This window comes from Monodon monoceros, unplaced genomic scaffold, assembly GCF_005190385.1.
Source record: "Monodon monoceros isolate NGI ecotype Baffin Bay Population unplaced genomic scaffold, NGI_Narwhal_1 Super_Scaffold_10, whole genome shotgun sequence".
Lineage (NCBI taxonomy): Eukaryota > Metazoa > Chordata > Mammalia > Artiodactyla > Monodontidae > Monodon > Monodon monoceros.
In genome coordinates, this window is record NW_021703766.1 from 27,710,146 (window position 1) to 27,729,907 (window position 19,762).

At 52.3% G+C, this 19,762-nt stretch overlaps 1 protein-coding gene across 4 annotated transcripts in view; it reads right to left on the reverse strand.

Annotated features, from left to right (window-relative positions):
* Positions 1–362: 362 nt before the first annotated feature.
* The window catches only part of NLRC5 (NLR family CARD domain containing 5), an 88,731-nt gene continuing 69,331 nt past the window's right edge, over positions 363–19,762 (reverse strand). For 3 of the 4 annotated variants that reach the window (XM_029238349.1, XM_029238330.1, XM_029238339.1), the window contains exons 29-48: positions 19,024–19,113; positions 18,562–18,627; positions 16,799–16,882; positions 16,373–16,711; positions 13,966–14,052; positions 13,373–13,450; positions 12,497–12,580; positions 12,089–12,172; positions 10,212–10,295; positions 9,460–9,543; positions 6,926–7,009; positions 5,208–5,291; positions 4,836–4,919; positions 4,624–4,701; positions 3,830–3,913; positions 3,668–3,739; positions 3,281–3,364; positions 2,012–2,095; positions 1,563–1,646; positions 363–601 (exon numbers count right to left, since the gene is read on the reverse strand). In XM_029238349.1, the coding sequence (XP_029094182.1) occupies positions 490–601; positions 1,563–1,646; positions 2,012–2,095; positions 3,281–3,364; positions 3,668–3,739; positions 3,830–3,913; positions 4,624–4,701; positions 4,836–4,919; positions 5,208–5,291; positions 6,926–7,009; positions 9,460–9,543; positions 10,212–10,295; positions 12,089–12,172; positions 12,497–12,580; positions 13,373–13,450; positions 13,966–14,052; positions 16,373–16,711; positions 16,799–16,882; positions 18,562–18,627; positions 19,024–19,113 (1,930 nt within the window). In that variant the 3' untranslated portion in view covers positions 363–489. The remainder of the gene's footprint in view (positions 602–1,562; positions 1,647–2,011; positions 2,096–3,280; positions 3,365–3,667; positions 3,740–3,829; positions 3,914–4,623; positions 4,702–4,835; positions 4,920–5,207; positions 5,292–6,925; positions 7,010–9,459; positions 9,544–10,211; positions 10,296–12,088; positions 12,173–12,496; positions 12,581–13,372; positions 13,451–13,965; positions 14,053–16,372; positions 16,712–16,798; positions 16,883–18,561; positions 18,628–19,023; positions 19,114–19,762) is intronic. The other variant, XM_029238358.1, reaches the window with a different exon arrangement.

Consider the following 19,762-nt stretch of genomic DNA (forward strand, 5'->3'; position numbering starts at 1 on the left):
TTAGCTGCTCTGGAAATGCAATTTATAAATACATACTTGGTTTAAAAAAGTAATAAATTAGATCTTGGACCTGCCTGAGGGCATCTGGCCAGCCACATGGCATGGACATTTGTTATGTCTCATATATCACATGTAGTGCTAAGACCCATGACATTAACCCACAGGCCACACTGCAAGTTTCATGCAATGTCACATGGAATGCTGTCACGTGTGACCTTCTGTGTCATGCATCACACCATGACATGCTCATTCTGTTACATGTTTCTGGCTGGTCATGCATGTCCCATGGGATGTAGGGTAGTCTATTGGCTATACTAGGTCCTTTGCTGCCAAAAAAGTCCTCCCCGAAGACTGTTGCAGGAAAAACCTGTCTCCCCCTCGTGGGGCAGGGTACAGGGACAGCCAGCTGAGGCTCTCTTCCTGAGTCCTCTATCCTGGTGGGTGGAAGTTGGCATCACTCGGCTGCATTTGAAAGGTCTCGAGGGGCCATCAAGTGCCGTGAGGGACCTGTGGCTGGTTGTCGAAGAAAGCAAAGTCCAGCCTGGGCTCCTGGCTCTGCAGACGCTCGACCATCTCCGGGTGGATGGGGTTATTCCAGAGGCTGTGGGGCACAGAGACAGACTCTTCTCAGCACTGGGAGCTGCTCACTTATTGTCTTATCTCTGCCCTCTGCCCAACCTACAGATGGGGAAACCAAGGCCCCAAAGGGTAAGAGCTGTTTCCAGAGTTACCTGGTAGGCAGCAGCAGGTATTAGGCCAGCATGGCTACCTTAGGGAGATGGTATCCCCCATGCCCACCCGGACTTCTTCCACTCAATCTTTTTTTTTTGGCTACAACGCACGGCATACGGGATCTTAGTTCCCTGATCGGGGATTGAACCCATGCCCCCTGCAGAGGAAGCGTGCAGTCTTAACCACTGGATCGCCAGGGAAGTCCCCTCCACTCAATCTTCTTCCCCGGGAGCTAGCTTCTTCCCCAGGCCGTGCTCATATGACACATTGGACAAATAAGGAAAAAGCTCCCCTTCTTTAGGACACTTTACTTCCATCGTCTGAAATTGTCATAATATATTGTTTTATAGAGCGAGGCACTTCACTACTACTAGAAACCTAACACGTCTACTATGTGAGTGGTGTCCCTTAGATGCAATACTCTGAAGTTCAGTGCACCACCTATACAACTGTAATGTGGTGGTCCTGACGATAGCTACTATTTTAAGTGCTTACTATGTGCCCGGCATTGCACTCAGTGCTTTATATAATCATTTACTCTGCAGAGCACCTCTCTGAGGTAGATACTATCACTACCTCCATTTTACAAAGGAGGAAACTGAGGTTCAGAGAGCTTGAGTTACTGATGCAAAGTTACACAATCGGCAACTGGCAGAGCTGGGATTTGATCCAGGTCTGCTTGCTGCCAAATCCCTGATGGTGCGGTCCAAGTCTCTTTGCATAATTCCCGACCCAGGTCCTGCCTTCTCCTACAGGAGGTGCCTTTACATTGTAGAGGTTGGTGTGCTCACCCCAGCCCCAACCATCCCTGCCCCTGCAAGTCCTGTTACCGAATGACTTGGATGCCAGACCCCTGCGCCAGCCCTTCAGCCAGAAGCCAGGCTCCATAAGCTGTGATCCGATTCTTCTCCAGGCTTCCCGACGGATGGCGGAGGAAGGGGAAAGAGACTGACGTGAGATGGTGAGATGGGGAGGAGGCGGCCGGAGGGGTGATTCCCTGTGTCCCTTCCCTGTGCCAAGCTGGGCAGGGGGAACAAAGGCTCCCCGCACATGTGCTTAGAGAACTCAACATTCAGCAGTGCAGGGGGAAGGCGGAAGGCCGGGACCCAGGGAGAGCTAAGCTTGACAGGGGCTTGGAGTGGACCAGAGTGAGCAAATCCAGGAGGGCTTCCTGGGAGTTAGGGGCCTGACCCAGTGGACTCTTGGCTTTCCCCAGGACACAGGTCCCCCTTTGGTCCTCCCCACCCGCTTCTGGCTTCCCCGGATGTGCCCCTCATACTCCATTCTCTTCAGCCGGCCCATCTGCGGCAGGACCCGGGCCAGATCAGCAGCTGCGTCATCCCCGAGCAGGTTCCAGGACAGCCTGCAGGGTGGGGTGCCAATGTCAGCGGCAGGAGAGCAGTGAGGGTAGAGACCGGGGGCAGGTGGGGAGGGCTGGGGGCCACGGGGATGGGGGAGCGCCACGGGGTCCTGCGGGCCCTCCCTGAAGGCTTTCCAAGGCACAGGAGGCTCCTTCCTACCTCCCCACCCCATTCCCGAGCCGGTCATCCCTCAGAACCCAGACAGCTTAGGAGCTGGCTGTCCTGAGAGTTCAGAACACGAGGCCTGTGGAAACATCATGATCCAAACTTCCACCGTGCATGTGCCTCCATCCTGACTTTGCTACATCCATGTACCGCCTATATTATTTGTTTCATATTTTTCTTTAAATCAGTCCTCTGTGCCCTCTTTTTTTTTCACTTTAAGAAACTGATCTTAGGAAACATTTATCACTGCTATCAATGAAAGACTTGTGTTAAGGACCCTAAGTAGAAGGTAGTTACAAGGATAAATACAGTGCAAACAATGGTATTAACTTCTAGCTGGAACCTGCGTCCTTCCTAAGGCGCTAACCCTGTGGTCTGCCCCCTGCTGGCTAAAAAGGGATAATCACCAGTGTTTGGTGAGTTAGCCCTGATCTGAGACTTTCTCTTTGGTGTAAAGTAATGAGAAGAATTAAAATCTTTAGGATGCAAACCTAAAATCTTGTAATCCCTTGTGTCCTGTACTTAAAGAAATCCCATTCCACCATGCTCAGGGTCCCAGGCTAGTCCTGGCAATCTAGTTTATCCCTGAGGCAGTACTGCCAGGCCCCAAGGTCTGAGCACCTCTGATGGCCAAGAGGGAGGTGGGCATGGCCAGTGGGCAGGTCGGGGGGCCTGCTGCTTTCAGCCACTCCTCACTACCAACAGGTGGTTCGTAAATCAAGGCTCCATAAACCCGGTGAGGTAGTCTATCCAGACACTTCCCAAAGGGACAATCGGGAAATGGTCCTAACCATCTCCATCTGGTCCACTGCCCCTCTCACCCTCCACAGATGGGGAAATGGGCAGGAAAGGGTGAATGGCTTAGACAAACAACACTCGCAGCTCAAGTGTTAAAACTACCTCGAGAGGAGCTTTGAGAAAGAATGACCTTCCCTGTACAAGATGGGAAGACCTCCAGGGAGGAAGGAACCAGGCCCCCAGGTGCCCACTTTGCCCAGCTCAGGGCTCTCCCAGGCACTCACATGATTTCTTCCAGGGCCGGGCAGAGGACGAAGCTGGCAGTGAGGGGCTTGGCAGTCTGGTTGTCAATCTCACACGACACCAGGCTGGAGATGGAGATGGAGATGGAGATGGAGAAGGGGATGGGAGGGAGGTATCTGAGTCAGGGGCACCCTCAGCCTAGTGGCCCTCTCCCCACCCTGCAATCACAGCAGGAGGAAGCAGAGTGGCCAGCATCTGGGGCAGGCTGGGAGTCTTAGGAAAGTGAGCCCTCTTTTTTTAGTTCCAGGCTCCCCCCATACCTGAGGCCTCTGTCACTTCAAAAGCCTTCCCAGGTATTAGGCTCAGCCAGAGAAGGACTGCCCCCTACAGCACCCCAGCTCCCCGGGCAGTCAGAGGAGGCTACTTACTCGATCTGCCGGAGCAGTGGGAGCCCCAGATGGAAATGTGGGACCCCTCCGGCCAGGTTGTTCTCTGCCAAGCTGCAGGGCAGGGGAGACACCTGTGAGAGGAAGCCCCAGACCACCCCCCCGGGCCTGGCCCCCTGCCCAGGCTCCGCGACCTCTACTCACCTGATCTCTTCCATGTGTGGGCATCCATCCAGGGCCTGGCCCAGGCTCAGTGCTCCCTCTGGGCCAAGATGGCTGGATGTCAGGCTGAGGAAAGGGAAGGGGTGAGGGGAGCCTGGGGGACCAGGTATGGGAACTGGGGGGGGCTAGATCCCCCCACCCTGAGCCTTGTCTCAGGCTGCACTGCCAGACCTTAGACAGTCTCTGGGTAACTGCCACCCTAACCCCTCTCCCCACCCACATAGGACCTGGGTGGGTATCAAGGGCCCTGGCTTTGGGGTCTGAGATCCCAAGTTCAAGGCCTGGCTCCTTGATGTATTAATAGGGTAAAGCTTTCCACACCTCTCCAGGCTTTAGTTCCCTTGCCTGGAAAATGGAGCAAGTAGAAATCCCGACCTCACAGGGCTCAGATGAGACCATGGACATAAACTGTAAAGTGGCAGGTCGCTTTTCTCCTGCATAGCCCTTTGCTGACACTTCCTCACTCCCCCTCGGAGAGTGGCTCACAGGGTACGCTGAGCTATGAGGAAACTGAGACTCAGAAGGGGCAGGGGCTTGGCCAAGGGCCCACAGGGGGCTGGTGGCAGAGCCAGGACGAGGCTGGGTCTCCTGATCTCCCCGCCCCAGGCTCCAGAGGCAGGGGAGAAGCAGGTGGGGGAGGGGCAGCCAGCCCCAGCACACGCCACGGTTTCCCCTAAGGCAGGGCAGCTCAGCCGATGGGAGCCTCGGTCCCCTAGTGCTCCTTGGGGAACCCCTCCCGCTAACCCTGCACACACCGCGGGCAGGGGGCCACTCACTGCAGGACCCTCAGGTGCCGGGGCAGCCCCCTGGCCAGCCCCAGGGCTGTGGGGTCTCCCAGGGCGTTGTAGCCGAGCCTGGAAGAGGAGAGGGGATGAAATTGAGCACCAGGCTGGCCTGCTCCATACCCCTGCCCTGTGCCCACTGGGGGACCCAAGGGTCAGGTGGCCTGCGGGGACACAGAGGGCAGCCCACCCGGGCAGACACTCACATCAGCTCCTCTAGGTGCCTGCAAAGCGGGAGACACTCCGCCAACCGTGCTCCCCCTGCCGGGCCGATGCCATTCGCCGAGAGGCTGAGGAGGGGCAGACGTCAGACCCTTGACTCCCCCGTCCCCCGCCAACCCCACCACATCTGCTAGGGCCCTAAGAGACAGCACTCTCGCCACACACTGTCCCAGCCTGATGGGACAGAGAGGCCCAGGGAAGAGCAGGGGCTGGGCTGGCTCAAGGTCCCCAGATCAACAGTTCCAGGAGGTAACCAGCCCCAGGGCCTAGACACTGAGGTTAGAGGGGGGAGCCAGAGTCTCCCTGGACCATGGTGTGGCTGCTGAGGACCCCTGTCAGGAGGGCTGGCCACTCACTCTATCTTCCTGAGCTCAGGCAGTCCCGGCAGGACAGCAGCTAAGTTCTGGGCACCGGTGTCTCCAATCTGGTTGTGGCTCAAGCTTGGGGAGAGAACAGCAGGGGAATTGCAACCATCAGCCTGCCACCCATCTCATCTTGTCTGTGTCCTCATCCCAGAAGAGGAGGCCAACGTCTAGAGAAAGGCCTCCGCCACAGTGATAAAGTCCTCTCACCCTATGTTGGGTGAGGACTCCAAACTCTTGTCTTCTGTTTAGGATGTTCTCCCTGGTGTCTGACCTAAATCCTTCTTGCTGCAATCAACACTCTCATATCCTGTCTTTGGGTTTCCCGAGGCTCTGGGTCTGGGGTGATGCAGTATATAAGTGGGTGAAGGTGACGAGACTAGGAAGTGAAGAGTGTCCTCCAGGGGCCCCTTGCTTCTGTCACCTTCCCCTGCCAAAGCTGTCTTGGGTCTGGGGGAGGGACAGGCAACTCACCCTAGCTCCTCTAAGCTGGTGGCAGCTCTCAGACTGGAGAAGCAGGGCCAAGAAGCCTTAGTCAGGAGTAAAGGCATTTGCAAGTGCAGTGCTAAGAACTCCACAGTTTGCAAAGCCTTTACACTTCCAGGAACTCATATGTCAGTCACAAAACGTCCGAGGGTGGGGGATGGGCAAGGTGGGCAGACTGTACCTAATACCCAGAGGAGAATTCGGAGGCCCAGGGAGGAGCCGTGATGGGCCAAAGACCCCCAGGGCCTCACAGGCAAGGTGGAAATGAAAGGCCAGAGCCATTGGCCTGGAGCAGTGGCCACAGTTTTTTGGTTTGGCCAGGCTTTGCCTCTGCCCCTATGTCAGGGATCTTCAGGCCAGCCCGGCTGAATGTCAGTTTCACGTGTCTCTCACAACTCATCCTGTTCTAATCTATAAAAACAGTGGGCTTTTCCTTAAACCCAGTCTATTTATGGTCTTTTCTGCACTTGACCACACCCTGCCTCTGTGAATGGGGGGAAGAGACAAACGGAACAAAACAGCTGATGCATTAGTCTGAAGGTTGTTTGTTTTGTTGCCTTTCATTTTGCAAATTAATTTTTAGGGAACTGCCTTTCGGTAAATTAATTTGGGGTGAAATGACCTGGTCCCCCAAACTCTCTGAGCTCATCTCCTACATGCTCTACCCTGCCAGAGTGGGGGGCGGGGACTTGGATAAAAACAAAACAATGCTTTGTCATTGCTTGGGTTTGTTTAGAGTCACAATATTTCATATTTTGAAAAATCACATGAAAAGAGCATGTGCTATTTGTTTCTCAAAGTGGCCAGGGGCACAAGGGCAGAATATCAAGGTCATCAGCTCTGAGGCTAGACCATCACTACTCAAAGTGTGGTCTGTGGCCCCCAGAACTGGCATCACCTGGGAGCTTGAAATGCAGAATCTAGGCAACCCACAACCGTGAATCAGAAACATGAACAAGAACAGAGGATGAATTTGTGCACATGAAGGGTTGTCCTAGGACTTGGGCTCAGCTCCTTCAGGTCACTTGTGTAGCGCAGAGGAAGCTGGTGGCAGTAAAAGGCAAGAGCTGTGACACCGACCTGGGAGGGTTATAGGAATGTGCCGAGGACAGGAGCCACAGAGGGTTCTCAGGGAGGTGCCCCAGTGTTTCCCTAGATGGGTGGTCCCAGCAGAACTTGGAAGTACCTCCTCCTACTCACTCCTATGGGGTCACTCGGTTACTCACCGGAGGCTCTGCAGGAGGGTCATGTGGCTTAGTCCTTGAGTGAGTGCAACCAGGGTAGAGCCGCCCAGTGGGAGGTGGCTGAGGCTGGAGGAGAGGAGGCCACAGGAGGACTTGGCATACTGGGCTTGGGTCCCTGACGCAGACCTTGAGTGCTCAGCAATGCCCGGTGATCTCCAAGACAGCCACTTACATCCACACAGTGTAAAAAAAACCCCAAAACTGTACAAACAAAACTGCACTGGGAAATCCAAATGCTGTTTTCTCTGTAAGAATGATACAGTCATCCAGGCAGCAGTTCTATATTCTGAATCACACTAGACCCAGACTACTGATCAGTAACCATAGCGACCACACACCAAGCACATACTAAGGGCCATTTAGAGATGATATGATATACAGTTATCCCCATTTTACAGATGAGGCACACTGAGGCCCAGCAGTCACACACAGAAAGTGGCAGCATCAGGAACAGAACCCAAGGCTGTAGGATTCCCATTCCTGGGCCCAACCATGTGTTACCCATGGATCATGCTCCTTATGGCCCCACCTTGGGCAGGAGAGAGGAATAATAATAATAACAGTAATAATAATAATAGCAGCCAATACTTGTAGAGTGTGAATTCTGTGCCAGGCTCTGTTCTAAGTGCTTCATGTGTGTGATCTCATTTAATCCTCACAATCACTGAGGGGGTAGGTCCAGCTATTATCCCCAGAGTTAAGATGAGGAAGAAAACAGAGAGAGGTTAAGTACCTTGCCTAAGCTCACACACTGAGGTAGAACCGAGAGGTGACAACCATCCTGGTTTGCCGAGAACTGAGGAGATTTCCAGGATGTGGGACTTTCTGTCCCAGCTAAACTGGGACAGTTGGTTACTGTGCCAGGAGTTGAACCCAGGTGGTGTGGCTGTTGACTAGCACCTACACCCCTAACCATTTCACCCAGAGGGACAGGTGGGAAAAGTTGGCTGGATCTGAGGGGAGCTGCTTGTTGGAGAGGAGACACTCAGAAACGACAGATCTGAAACTGGAAGAGGCCTCTGGGGAGTGAAGATCCATCCCTTTCCTTCAGACAGAACGGAATCATTGGGACTTCCCTGGCGGTCCAGTGGTTAAGACTCTGTGCTCCCAATGCAGGGGGCATGGATTCGATCCCTGGTCAGAGAACTTAGATCCCACATGTCCTGTTCTCTGAAGCACTTCCAGCTCCTGGCTCTGGCCTGGGTGCCCAGGTGAACACACATATATGTTAAACGCATGAATGAGCCAGTGGATGACCTCACTGGGCCTCCAACTCCACCCCAAATAAAAGCTTCCAGAAGAAAGGGAAGCTGAGCAGAGGTGCAGGCACATGGGGGGAAGCCAAAGAAACATCTCAGTGGGAAGACAGTGGACCCTCTGGTCAAAGGTCTCCCTAATACCACCCCCTGACCCCTGCCAGGATATGCAAAGAGGGACAAAGTGGAAGAATTTCATTCATTGTTAAGGGGCAAAAAGTCAGAGCTGCTTTTAAACTGTATTCAAAAATGTGTCCAAAAAATCTGGAGGAAAACTCACAAACTGCTCATTTACAGAAGTTTTCCCAGGGGGTGTCATTGCCAGGGATTTCATGTTCATTGTTACATATTTCTATGATGATGGAACTTTTTATAATTCGTGTGTATTTTTGGTCAACGGATAAACTTAGAGATTAAAAGCAGAAGATGCCTTGTCAAGTGTTCTGTCTCGATACTGTCATGTCTGTGCAGGATGGGGACCTGTCCTTTAGACTGAGGCTGTTTCCACCGTTTCTAAGAATTTGGTGACTCCAAATTATAGGTGAGAGTAAAAGTTGCCAGTTACTAAGGAAACGATTGTAGGCACATGGCAGTGGTCATCTATGGGTTTTTTTTCTGCCCAGAGTTTGTTTCCCTGTCTTGTGTTAATAGTCCCCTGAAATACCACCCCTGACTCAGTCCAGATAATTGGATGGACATGTGACCCAGATCTGGCCAATCAGATTATCGTGTGCTTAGAGCCACAGTGATTGGTTTAGGGGTGGGCATGTGACCTGGGCTAGTCCAGTGAGACTCATTCTAGGGACTTGTGTTGTAGGTACAGGGAAAAAGGTGCTCCCTTTCCACTTGGCTGGTAGAAAGTGAACCTGCAGCTGCAGGAACAGCCTGCCTGAGGATGAAGTAAAGAGATGGGGGGTGGGGAGGAGAGAGGGAGGGGAAGGGAGAGAGAGAGAGGGAGGGAGGGAGGAGGGGGAACAAATAGAGAACCTGGATCCAACCAAGCCTGAAATCAGTTGCCTTATTATTTTCTGTGACACGAGTTAATACATTTCTGGGTTGGGTTGCTTTGACTGAGTATTCTGTTCCTTATGATCAAGCATTTTGATAACACCCAAAGCCAGGTAAGGAAGGAAAAGGGAGGGCATTCAGCTCACCTGAGTCCATCCAGGAGATTGACAGTGGTGTTCACTAGAGATGCAAAGGTTCTTAGACATGCTCCCAACTTCCCTGCTCTCACCCCCATTAACCACCACCACTTACTCAAGCCTCTTCAGCCAGCACTTGCCCTCAAGGGCCCCCGTCAGCACCTTGGTACCCTCCTCGCCAAGTTGATTGTTAGACAAGCTGGAGGGGACCAAGCATGAGGTGAGGGTTAGACAAGCCTGCCCAGCCCCTGGAGCTGAGCTGTCAAATCAGCCCCCCTTACCACCCCAGTCCCCCCAGGAGGCTGGCTCTGGGTCCACAGATCCCAGACCACCCTTCCTACCCAGGCTGCACAGGGACATTCCTGGCCCCAAGGGTCAGGCTCTGGGGTCCCCGAGGAGGTGGGCACTGCAGTCACAGCTGACCCAGCTGAGAAAGGATGCCCTGGATGAGGGCTGCACCAGAGGAAGCCAGGGACAAGTGACAGACACACACACACACACACACACACACACACACACACACACACGTGCAATGATCCCTTCTGCCCCTTAGCTCTCTCTCTACCCAACACCCAGAGCCGCTCTAGGCAGAAAAGGATGACGAGCCCCATTTTACAGATGAGGCTGTCCAAGTCTAGAGAGGCACAGTTATTCGCCCAAGGTCACTCTGAGTGAGTGATAAAGTTGGGACCAAGAACCCAGTGCTCAGCCTTCCCCAAGCCACACCCAGAGTTGCCGGGCTTCATCAGGGAGAAAAGCGATAGGCTGAAGTCCCACCACCCACTTTAACCAAAGGCACAACTGGACTCCCCACCCTTTGCCTTTGCTGGGCCATCCCCTCCCGGACCCTTCCACCCCACAACTCACTCCAGCTCCTCCAGGTGGTGACAGTGGCTTAGACCAGATGTCAGGTGCGCTAGCACACTGGAGCTCACACAGCTGGAGGTCAGCCTGGTGGGGGTCAAAGGGCCAAAGGGAGGCAGGTCAGGTAGGAGCTCTGGGTCTTGGGAGCTCTGGATGCTGGTGGCAGAGGGCAAGGAGGAGGGGTGGGGAATGGTTCCTGGGGGGCAGTGGGAGGGGACCTTCCTTCCCTTCATAAATCTCTCCCATCAGGGAATCTTTTTTTTTTTTTTTTTTGCGGTACGCGGGCCTCTCACTGCTGCGGCCTCTCCTGTTGCGGAGCACAGGCTCCGGACGCGCAGGCTCAGCGGCGATGGCTCACGGGCCCAGCCGCTCCGCGGCATGTGGGATCTTCCCGGACTGGGGCATGAACCTGCGGCCCCTGCATCGGCAGGCAGACTCTCAACCACTGCGCCACCAGGGAAGCCCCCCATCAGGGAATCTTTAAGTGAAGACATAGCTTGGAGGCAGGAACATGGACTAGTTGAATACTTGTTTAAACCACAATCATTCAGGTAGCAACTTCACAATGTCTGTCATAATCAGGCATCACTGTGAAGTCTAGCTAGTTACTGTCACTTACCATGAGCTCTGCATCTTTATTTAAACAGAAAATGTAGCAAGTATTGGAGAGGGTGTTAAAGATATATTAGTACCAAAAGGAGACCTTCCCCCTGATGTGATCGGTTGAATTAAAAGAGAACTGAGAGTTACAAAAGCTCCACTTTGCAACCATCATCCTTGATATTTGATTCAGGCAAGAATTATCAATGGATGCTAAAATTCGTGGGTGAAAGTTTGAGGAAGACCGGGATATTTACATCATCTTAAGGTATCTTCCTACCAGATAACTGGTTAATTACAAAGGGAAAAAACAGTAGCTTTGCAAGTGAAGAAACCTGGCAGACACCACCTTAACCAGGAGATCACAGTTAACATCCCCAGTAAGGGGACAAGTAGGCAACATGTGCCTCCCGATGTGACACACTGAGATGAGCACAGCAGCACCTCTGTGATATTCCTGCCCCAAATGCAGAACCTAAATCTAAGCATGAGGAAACAGCAGAGAAAGCCAAGCAGAAGGGCGTTCTACAAAATAACTGCCATGTAAATGTCATGACGGTGTGAAACACAAAGAGGGGCTGAGGACACATTCCAAATTGAAGGAGACTAAAGAGAGATGACAACTGAACACAGTGTGTGATCCTGGATGGAATCCAGGACTGAAAAAAAAAATGCAATAAACATTATTGGGACAATTGGCAAAATTGGAATATAAACTGTAGCTTAGATAATAGTAGGATATCCATGTTAAATTGCCTGAATTTCATACTTTTACTGGATTAGGGGAGAGAATGTTCTTGTTCTTAGGAAATTCACTGAAATATTAAGGCGCGAAGGGGCATAATTATACAACTTACTTTCAAATGGTTCAGAACAAGAAAGGGGGGGGTGGAGAAGAGAGGGGAGGGGTGAGGAAGGAGGAAGGGAAGAAAAGAGCAAATGTGAAAAAATAATGACAAAGGGTTAATCTGGGAAAATGGCATATGGAGGTTCTCAGTCTTCTCGTAACTTTTCTATTAGTTTGCAATTATTTCCAAATAATAAAGAAAAGAAAAAGAAAGAATATTCAAAAGGGAATCACCTTCATGCCACATGGCCATGTAGATGACCGTGAACCCTGGCATCATCTCCAGGGTCATGTGTGGTCCCAGCCCATGGGATGGGGACACAGAGCTCCTTTGAGCACCGGGTTGGGGAGAACAGGAAGTGTGGGGGCGGGGCTGAGCTGCAGGGGGCGGGGAGGGCGGGGGAGGCCCTGAGTGAAAGTCTTGTCTGCATACCGGAAGTTCTTCAGCTCAGAGAGGGACAGCAGGAGGCTTTGTAGCAGCAGAGCACTGGCTTCGCAGAGGTTCACCTGGGACAAGCTGAAAAGGCCCAAGCATATTCCAGAGGATTTCAGGCTGGACACACCTCAGGGATCAAACATCACACAAAGATGGGGAGGCCAAGAGAGGGGAAAGGCCCACCCAAGAGCTCCCAGTGGGGCAGGGCTCCCCTCTGCCACCCTGGGGCTCTCCCCCACTGGCCAGGTGTGATTCTCTCCTGCAGAGGGAAGCAAGAATGCTAGCACAGCCCCACGCTCTGCTCATCTCCATCCTGCACTGGCCAGCCTCTCACCTATGGCCTGGAGCGGGCACTGGGGTCAATCAGAGAACTCAGGGCCCCAGATAGTGTTTCAGGGTGCTGACCTGAGCTGCCGCAGCCGGGCACAGGTCTCCATCAGCTGCCTGGCAAGAAGGCTGTGGTGGGTCCCAAGGTCACAGTGAGCCAGCCTGGAGGTGGAGAGGGAGGCAGCAGCTTCTAAACACCTGGCTCAGTACCAGGGACTCAGTCCCTACCTGCAAGGAGCGTTTCTTACGATGGTAAATAAATGCTAATCAAATAAAGTCCCCCAATTTACTAATCAATCATGGGAAGTACTATGAAGGAGAGGTCAGGATGGGGCACCTGGTATGGCTGTGCAGGTTGTTCACTGCACAAGGAGACCCAGCCAAGGAAGTGAGTTGGGGCTGAGATCCAGGTATGGTCTAGTCCTCACAATGTATACTTGCAGGGCTGCATTCCGCCAAAGAGGTGACATTTTAATTTCCAGAAACGTGCTATATGGATTAGAGGAGCTGTGAACCCAGGCATCTGTAAGAAGGGATGATGGGAGGACTTGACTAAGTCTGGGTGGGTTGGAGGGGCCTCCCTGAGATGGTGGCATTTAAACTGAGACCTGAAGGATGAGGTTGAGTTAGCCAGGTGAAGAAGGATGAAGAAGGAAAGGGAGGAGAGAATATTCTGGGCAGGAAACAGCCTGTGCAAAGGCCCTGAGGTCAAAGAGAGCAAGGTGGTGTTTAAGGTACTGGAAGCTTAGCTGGAGCCTAGACTGGGGTTTGGGGTAGGGATAGATAGCATGAAGAGGTAGGTTGGGCTAGATCTCAGAGGCCATGTAGAGACTTTGGGCATCAAAGGACTCTGAGCAGGGGCATAAGAATTATTGGTCAGAAGCAGCAGTACCCCCCTCTCCCCCTCCCTCCATCACCAGCCTCTCTCTTGGGGCCCCAGGTACTGGGTCTCACCTGAGGGTCGTGGCTTCTGGGTTCTCATGATGGGGAAATTCCAGCTGGATACAGAGCTGCTGCTGGGTCTCGGAGATGCTGAGGAGGGAAGGGGTAGCCAGCGTGAGGCCCACAGCAGCTTTCCCGTATTGGCTGTGCTGGGACTGGGGCTGCTCAGCCGACTGAGCTCCCAGACCCAGCGGGGATCTGGACATAGGTCAGTGAGACACCAGCGCCTTTGCTCTTAGCTAGTCCATGGGATCCTGGCACCTCTGGTCACAGAGCCATGGTGTGTGTTACTGTCACCAGGGGCCCCTTCCAGACAACCAGCATGGACTTCCAGCAGTGTCTGTCTGGGATCTAACAGCTCTTTGTCTTGAACCTGGGGCTGCCTTCCTCTCTCTGGTCCTGCGGCTTGCCTACTGCACAAGTCCCAACAAGTATGTGTAGCCCCTCACATATGCCCCAGGAGCTCCTGCCATCTTGGGGACCCAGAGAACTCACTAGGGATGCAGCTATTACCCCACAGGACAAGAGACCAATGTCTAGATGACGGATGGTCCCAATGGTCATGAAAAGATGAAGAACTTGAGGGGCCTCCTCCCTGGACTTACCTTATTTCAGTGACGTTGCCTGAGGCTTGGGCACAGACTTCTAGCAGCGTGAGTACCCCGGCTTTGCCCACCCACGGCTCCTCCACCCTGTCACAGAGGTGGACACAGACGAAGGTCGCCTAGGGTTAGTGGGGGCGGGGAGGAAAGTGCCAAGGGGGCTGCCTAGAGGCTTTCTGGGTTTTGCTGATTTTAAAAACAATAAAATTTAAAATTAGGCATAAGCATCAAACAGAAAATTAACATCATCCTTGTTCTAACAGTTATGCAACCATCCAAAGGGAAAATATTATTTTTTTAAACAATATTTTTAGGTTTAAGAAAAGGTCTACATAACGTCACGTTGCAAAGATAAGGAAATAAAACTGTATATGATGCATGATCCCAATTTTGTATTTAAAAAAGGAAAAATATATATGGAAAGGGAAAAACACATATGGTGAGGAACAGGGAGACAGAGCTGTGAGAAAAATATATTAAATGTTAATGGTGATTGTTTCAATTGTAGAATTCTCTTGAAGTGTTTTTATTTTATTTCTTCTTTAGTTTTCAGTATTTTCTGAACTTTCTACAATGTGTATGCATTAATTTAAAGATTTTTTTGGATGTGAACCATTATTTTAAAGTCTTTATTGAATTTGTTACAATATTGCTTGTTTATGTTCTGGTTTTTTGGCCACAAGGCACGTGGGATCTTAGCTCCCCGACCAGGGATTGAACCCACACCCCATGCATTGGAAGGCGAAGTCTTAACCACTGGACTGCCAGGGAAGTCCCTGTATGAATTAATTCAGAAGCAGGAAAAAAGAGAGCTGCTTAAAACATTGCTGCTTCTAAAGTTATGTTGAATTTTTTTTTCAAAGTACTAGTTTCTTCTTACGTTCTTCTGGGTTTTCCACAAATTTCTACGAGGAGTACACATTATTTTTAGAGTAAGACAAGTTTTATTTTAAAATGCTATTTGGGGTGATCTAGTGATTCTACACCAAAGAATTGAAAGCTGAGATATAGAGATATTCGTACACCTATGTTCGTAGCAGCATTATTCACAATAGCCAAAAGGTGGAATCAACCCAAATGTCCACTGATGGATGAATGGCTAAAGAAAATGTGGTGTGTACACACAGTGGAATATCATTCAGCCTTAAGTAGGAAGGGAAATTCTATAACACGGTACAACAAGGATGAACCCCGAGAATATTATGCTGAGTGAAATAAGCCCATCACAAAAAGACAAATATTGTATGATTCCACTTGTATGATGCACCTAGAGTGAGATCCACAGAAACAGAGTAGAAAGGTGAGTAGAAAGCCAGGGACTGGGGGGAGGGGAAAATGGGGCGGTTAATGGGTACTGAGTTTCAGTTTTGCGTGAAAAGTTTCGGTTACACAGCAATGTGAATGTACTTAACACTATTGAACTGTGCACTTAAAAATGGTTAAGATGGTAAATCTTATGTTATTTGTATTCTACCAGAATTTTAAAAAATGTCATGTTGGGGAACAACCAGACTCTATGTGCCTCATCATGGGCTGAGTTGAAAAGTGCACAGTATTGGCCATGAAGTAGGTATTTTTAGACACAAATCCCATGGAGCCTTTCCAGTTCCAGGAAAGTCAGGGGTTAGAGGAACAAACTCAAAGACATCACAAGGAAGCACCAGACAGAGCCAGAAAGCGGGACGGTCTACAGCACAGGGGACCGATTTTGTCAACGGTTCACCCATTAAGAGTCCGAAGAGCCATCACCACTCCATGCTAATGGGGACCTTGACGGGATGGATCCAAAGAGCCAGCCGTCCCATCTGGGGAGAGTGGGAAATTTTAGATTGGACTGGGTAATACCTGACACTAAGGAATTGCTACTGATTTTTGTAGGTGTCCTAATTCAACTGCGATTATGTAGAAAATGTCCTTATTTTTTAAAAACTTGTGGTGAAATATTTTGGAGTGATATTTTATGAGATCTATAACTTACTTTAAGACACTTCAGCTAAAAAGTAAAAATTCGAGGCAAATATGGAAAACCAGGAACAACTGTCAGAACTAGGTGATGAGAAAATGAGTTTTCAGAATTGTTTTTCTACTTTTTGGAATCTTCTGTTTTTCTGAAAGTTTTTTTTAAGCTTTTTTTTTTTTTTTTTTTTTTTTGCGTACGCGGGCCTCTCACTGTTGTGGCCTCTCCCATTGCGGAGCACAGGCTCCGGACGCGCAGGCTCAGCGGCCATGGCTCACGGGCGCAGCCGCTCCGTGTCATGTGGGATCTTCCCAGACCGGGGCACGAACCCATGTCCCCTGCATCGGCAGGCGGACTCTCAACCACTGCGCCACCAGGGAAGCCCTTTCTGAAAGTTTTAAAATGATCGCAGTGAACATACAAACATGATATTTGTTACATGTTATTTCTGACCTCAGCTCAGTGTCCTTTTCAGTTTCCTCTTTTTCTGAAGTCTCCAAACATAGGCCCCACCTTGGGGAGGGCGGCTTCTCTGCGCCTGAGCGGGTTTCTGGGACTAATGGGCAGGGTGGTCCTACATGCAGGTGGCAGGGCTCCGGACGCAGGAAACGGCTAAGACCATGACCTCGGGGGGACCCATACTTCAGAGCCCAGCTCTGCCCCCCATTCCCACCACGGCCCCCTCCCAGGGTCACGGGCAGGCAATACCTGAGAGTGAGAAGCCCTGCCGGCCACTTTAGCAGACCCAGGAGGATGGTTAGCTGCTCCAGGCCCAGGAAGCACTGGGTCAGCCTGCAGACAGAGGTCAGTTACCAGAGAGGTTCTGGCAGGGACTCTCCACCCCTCAGCTGCCCCCACGGGCGGGGCCTGGTCACTCACGTGAGCTCCGTCAGCCACAGGGCCTGGCTCAGGCCAGTGGCCAGTCTGGGCACGTGCTCTGGCCCGAAGCTGCACTCGCTCAGCCTGAGGGCAGAGGGCAAGGGACAGAGTTTGGGCGAGGCCTGTTGGGACTGCCAGGACCCACGGGGGAGCCTCCACTGAGTGCAAAGGCCTGGACCAAAGGCCTGAGAAAAGGCCAAAGATGCAACCCCTGCTCTGGGAGCTTCTCTTCTCTTTGGAAAGACCACCTCCCAAGAAGGTGCGAGGAGTCAGTCATTTACTGAGCCCTGACTATAAGGCACGCCCTGGGCCAGCCTCTGGGTGCGCCATGTGAGCACGCAGGAGTGCCTGCCTTACATGTAGTATCTCACTGAACCCCAAAAGCATCACCTACAGACGGAGAAAGTGGCCAACCCGAGGACACACAGCTGGTAAGAAGTAGGGACAGATTCGGGTTTCAATCCAAGTCAGCCTGACTCCATACCCCAAACCCATGACCGCTTCCCTAGTCTCCAGTACCACCCTAGTTCAGGCTCCCTCGGGGGCAGGAGGGACTGGGATTCTTGCTGTGGCCCTGCCCTCCCACTGCCTGGCCCCGTGTGGCCGGCAGACAGGCCTCGGGACACTGTCTCACAGACAGACGGGCTGAGAAGAGGGCCCAGCACAGCACCACGGGGCCGCTCCCTCTCACAGGACAGGGGCCACCAGAGGTGTCCAGGAGGGGCTGACACTTGAGCTGGGTCTTAAAGGATTAGGAGAATTTGATCTCAGAAAAGGTAAGGAAGATAACGTCAGGCTGAGTACGCAGAAGCAGGGAAGCTTCATCAGGCAGTGCGTGTTTGGTGAACAAAGATCCCTTGTGGCTGAATTTGTGCGCACATGTGCTGTGTGTGTGGGTGGGTGGTAATGTGGTGTGTATATACTTGGTGTGAGGGTGGTGTGTGTGTGGAGTGGGGTGGGGGGAGTGAGGAGGAATATGGCGGGAGGTGACAGCCAGATCAGACTCTGAGGGAGAAGACCAGGCCAAGGAATTTGGACTTTATCCTGAGGGCAACTGGGAGCCCCCGAAGGGCTTTGAGCAATGGAGTACCACATTCAGATGTGTGTGTTGGGAAGACCCCTCCAGGTGCTGTGGGATAATTGGAGGAGGCCTAGCCAGAGGCAGTGGACCGATTCAGAGGCCACGACCAAAGGTGACGTAAGACATGTAGAGGAACTAACCCAAGGATGAGAGAGACAGACAGAGCTCAAGGCTACCGGGGGGGATAATAATAACAGTAATAATAAACAACTGATACAACACTCAAGTAAGCCAGGGCCTTTCCAAGCACTTTATATATATTAACTCATTCAGTCCTCACAATAACCCTAAAGGGTAGGTCTCACTATTATTCCCATTTTACAGATGAGGAATTGAAACACAGAGAGGTTAAGTCACTTGTCCAAGGTCACACAGCTGCTAAGTGGTAGAACTAAGATTTATCCCAAGTGGCTCCAGAGTCTGATCTCTTAACTCAGAAGCCTCCAGACTTATAGTTAGGACGTGGCTAAGGGGCACAAATACCACTCAAAGGCCCAGCCCAGGGGCTGGAGGTAAGGGGAGATTGGGGGCAGATGTGGGGGAGAGGCAAACCCAGGCAGTAGCTTGAAGCAGGGTGTGTGAAGGAGGAGAGGACCCAGAGAGGAAGGAGGCATGGAGGCCACCACAGGGTCAACCTCCTCTCCCTTGTCCCCCCTTCCCGTCCCCCCAGACCAGAAATTACCTCAGTGTCTTCCTAGCCTCCTCCTGTCGGGAGAAGTGAACCCAGAAGCTCTGCTTGGAGCCCAGGCTGCAGAGAGAGGGGTGTATGGAAGCCGAGGGCCCAGCTTTGCCGGCATCCTTGGGACCCAGGCACCAGGGGGGTGCGGGAGGGAAGGGGGCTGGGTCTTCAGGGGCAAGGGCGGGTGGAAGCCACGGGAGAGACCCTTGACGACCAGAGGAGAGACCCGTGCCGACCCGAGGAGACTCCCACCTCCTTCTTCAAGGACCCCAAACCTGGTGTTCCCTAACCCGTGGCCTCCCTAGGCCCTGTGGCACACGGGCCTCAGAGGATGGAAACTATGATCCCACGTTCAGTGAACCCTGAGACTCAGAGAGGGCGGAGGTTGCCCAAGTCACACAGATGGAGGGCCACTGAGTGTGCGAGGCTTGCTTCCCCACCAACGTGGCACCAACGTCGCCTTACTTCACTGAGGCCTCCCGGATGCGTGGGCAGGAGGGGAGAGTCTCCACCAGGTACAGGACGCTTTCCTGAGAGACACCGTTGTGGCTTAGACTAGAAGAGAAAAGAGGTTCAGGATGGGGGCTGGGGGAAGCACCTCAGTGGAGCCCTGCCCAGCCCCCCTCGTCTCTTCCCTTCCAGCTGTCATCTCCCAGAGGAGCGTCCTCAGTGTCCGAGTGTCCGTTCTCCAGGTGGAGACACTGAGGTCCAGAGAGAGGCCAGAGGGGCGCTATCCCCACACGGGGCAGGTCAGGCACCAGACTGGTCTGAGACTGCGTGATGATGAGGCCAGGCTGGCAACTCCAGCCCCACAGGGGTCAGGGATGCCCAGAGCACAAAGCCCAGCTGCCTAGCAACGGGTTGTATCCTGGCTCTGGCCGCCAGCCTCCCAGGTCACTGGGGAGACTGAGTGAGGATGACTTCCTAGGGACCCTCCCTGCTGTGGCGACATCCCCAAATCTGTGTCCCATAGATTTGGTCAGAGGAGCTTCAGGGATGGGGTGGACAAAGAGCCAGGACAACTGAGACCCAGCAGCTGGTTAGAGATGAACTGTTGCTCCCTACCCGGAGTCAACTTGGATCACCAAGCTTTAGTCACAGCCTCTCCTGGGTGTCTGGTGGGAGCTCTGCCCATAGTGGGCAATGAGGGAAGGAAGAAAGGACCCAAGGTAGGCAGGGGTCAAGGTAAGAATCAGCCCTTTCC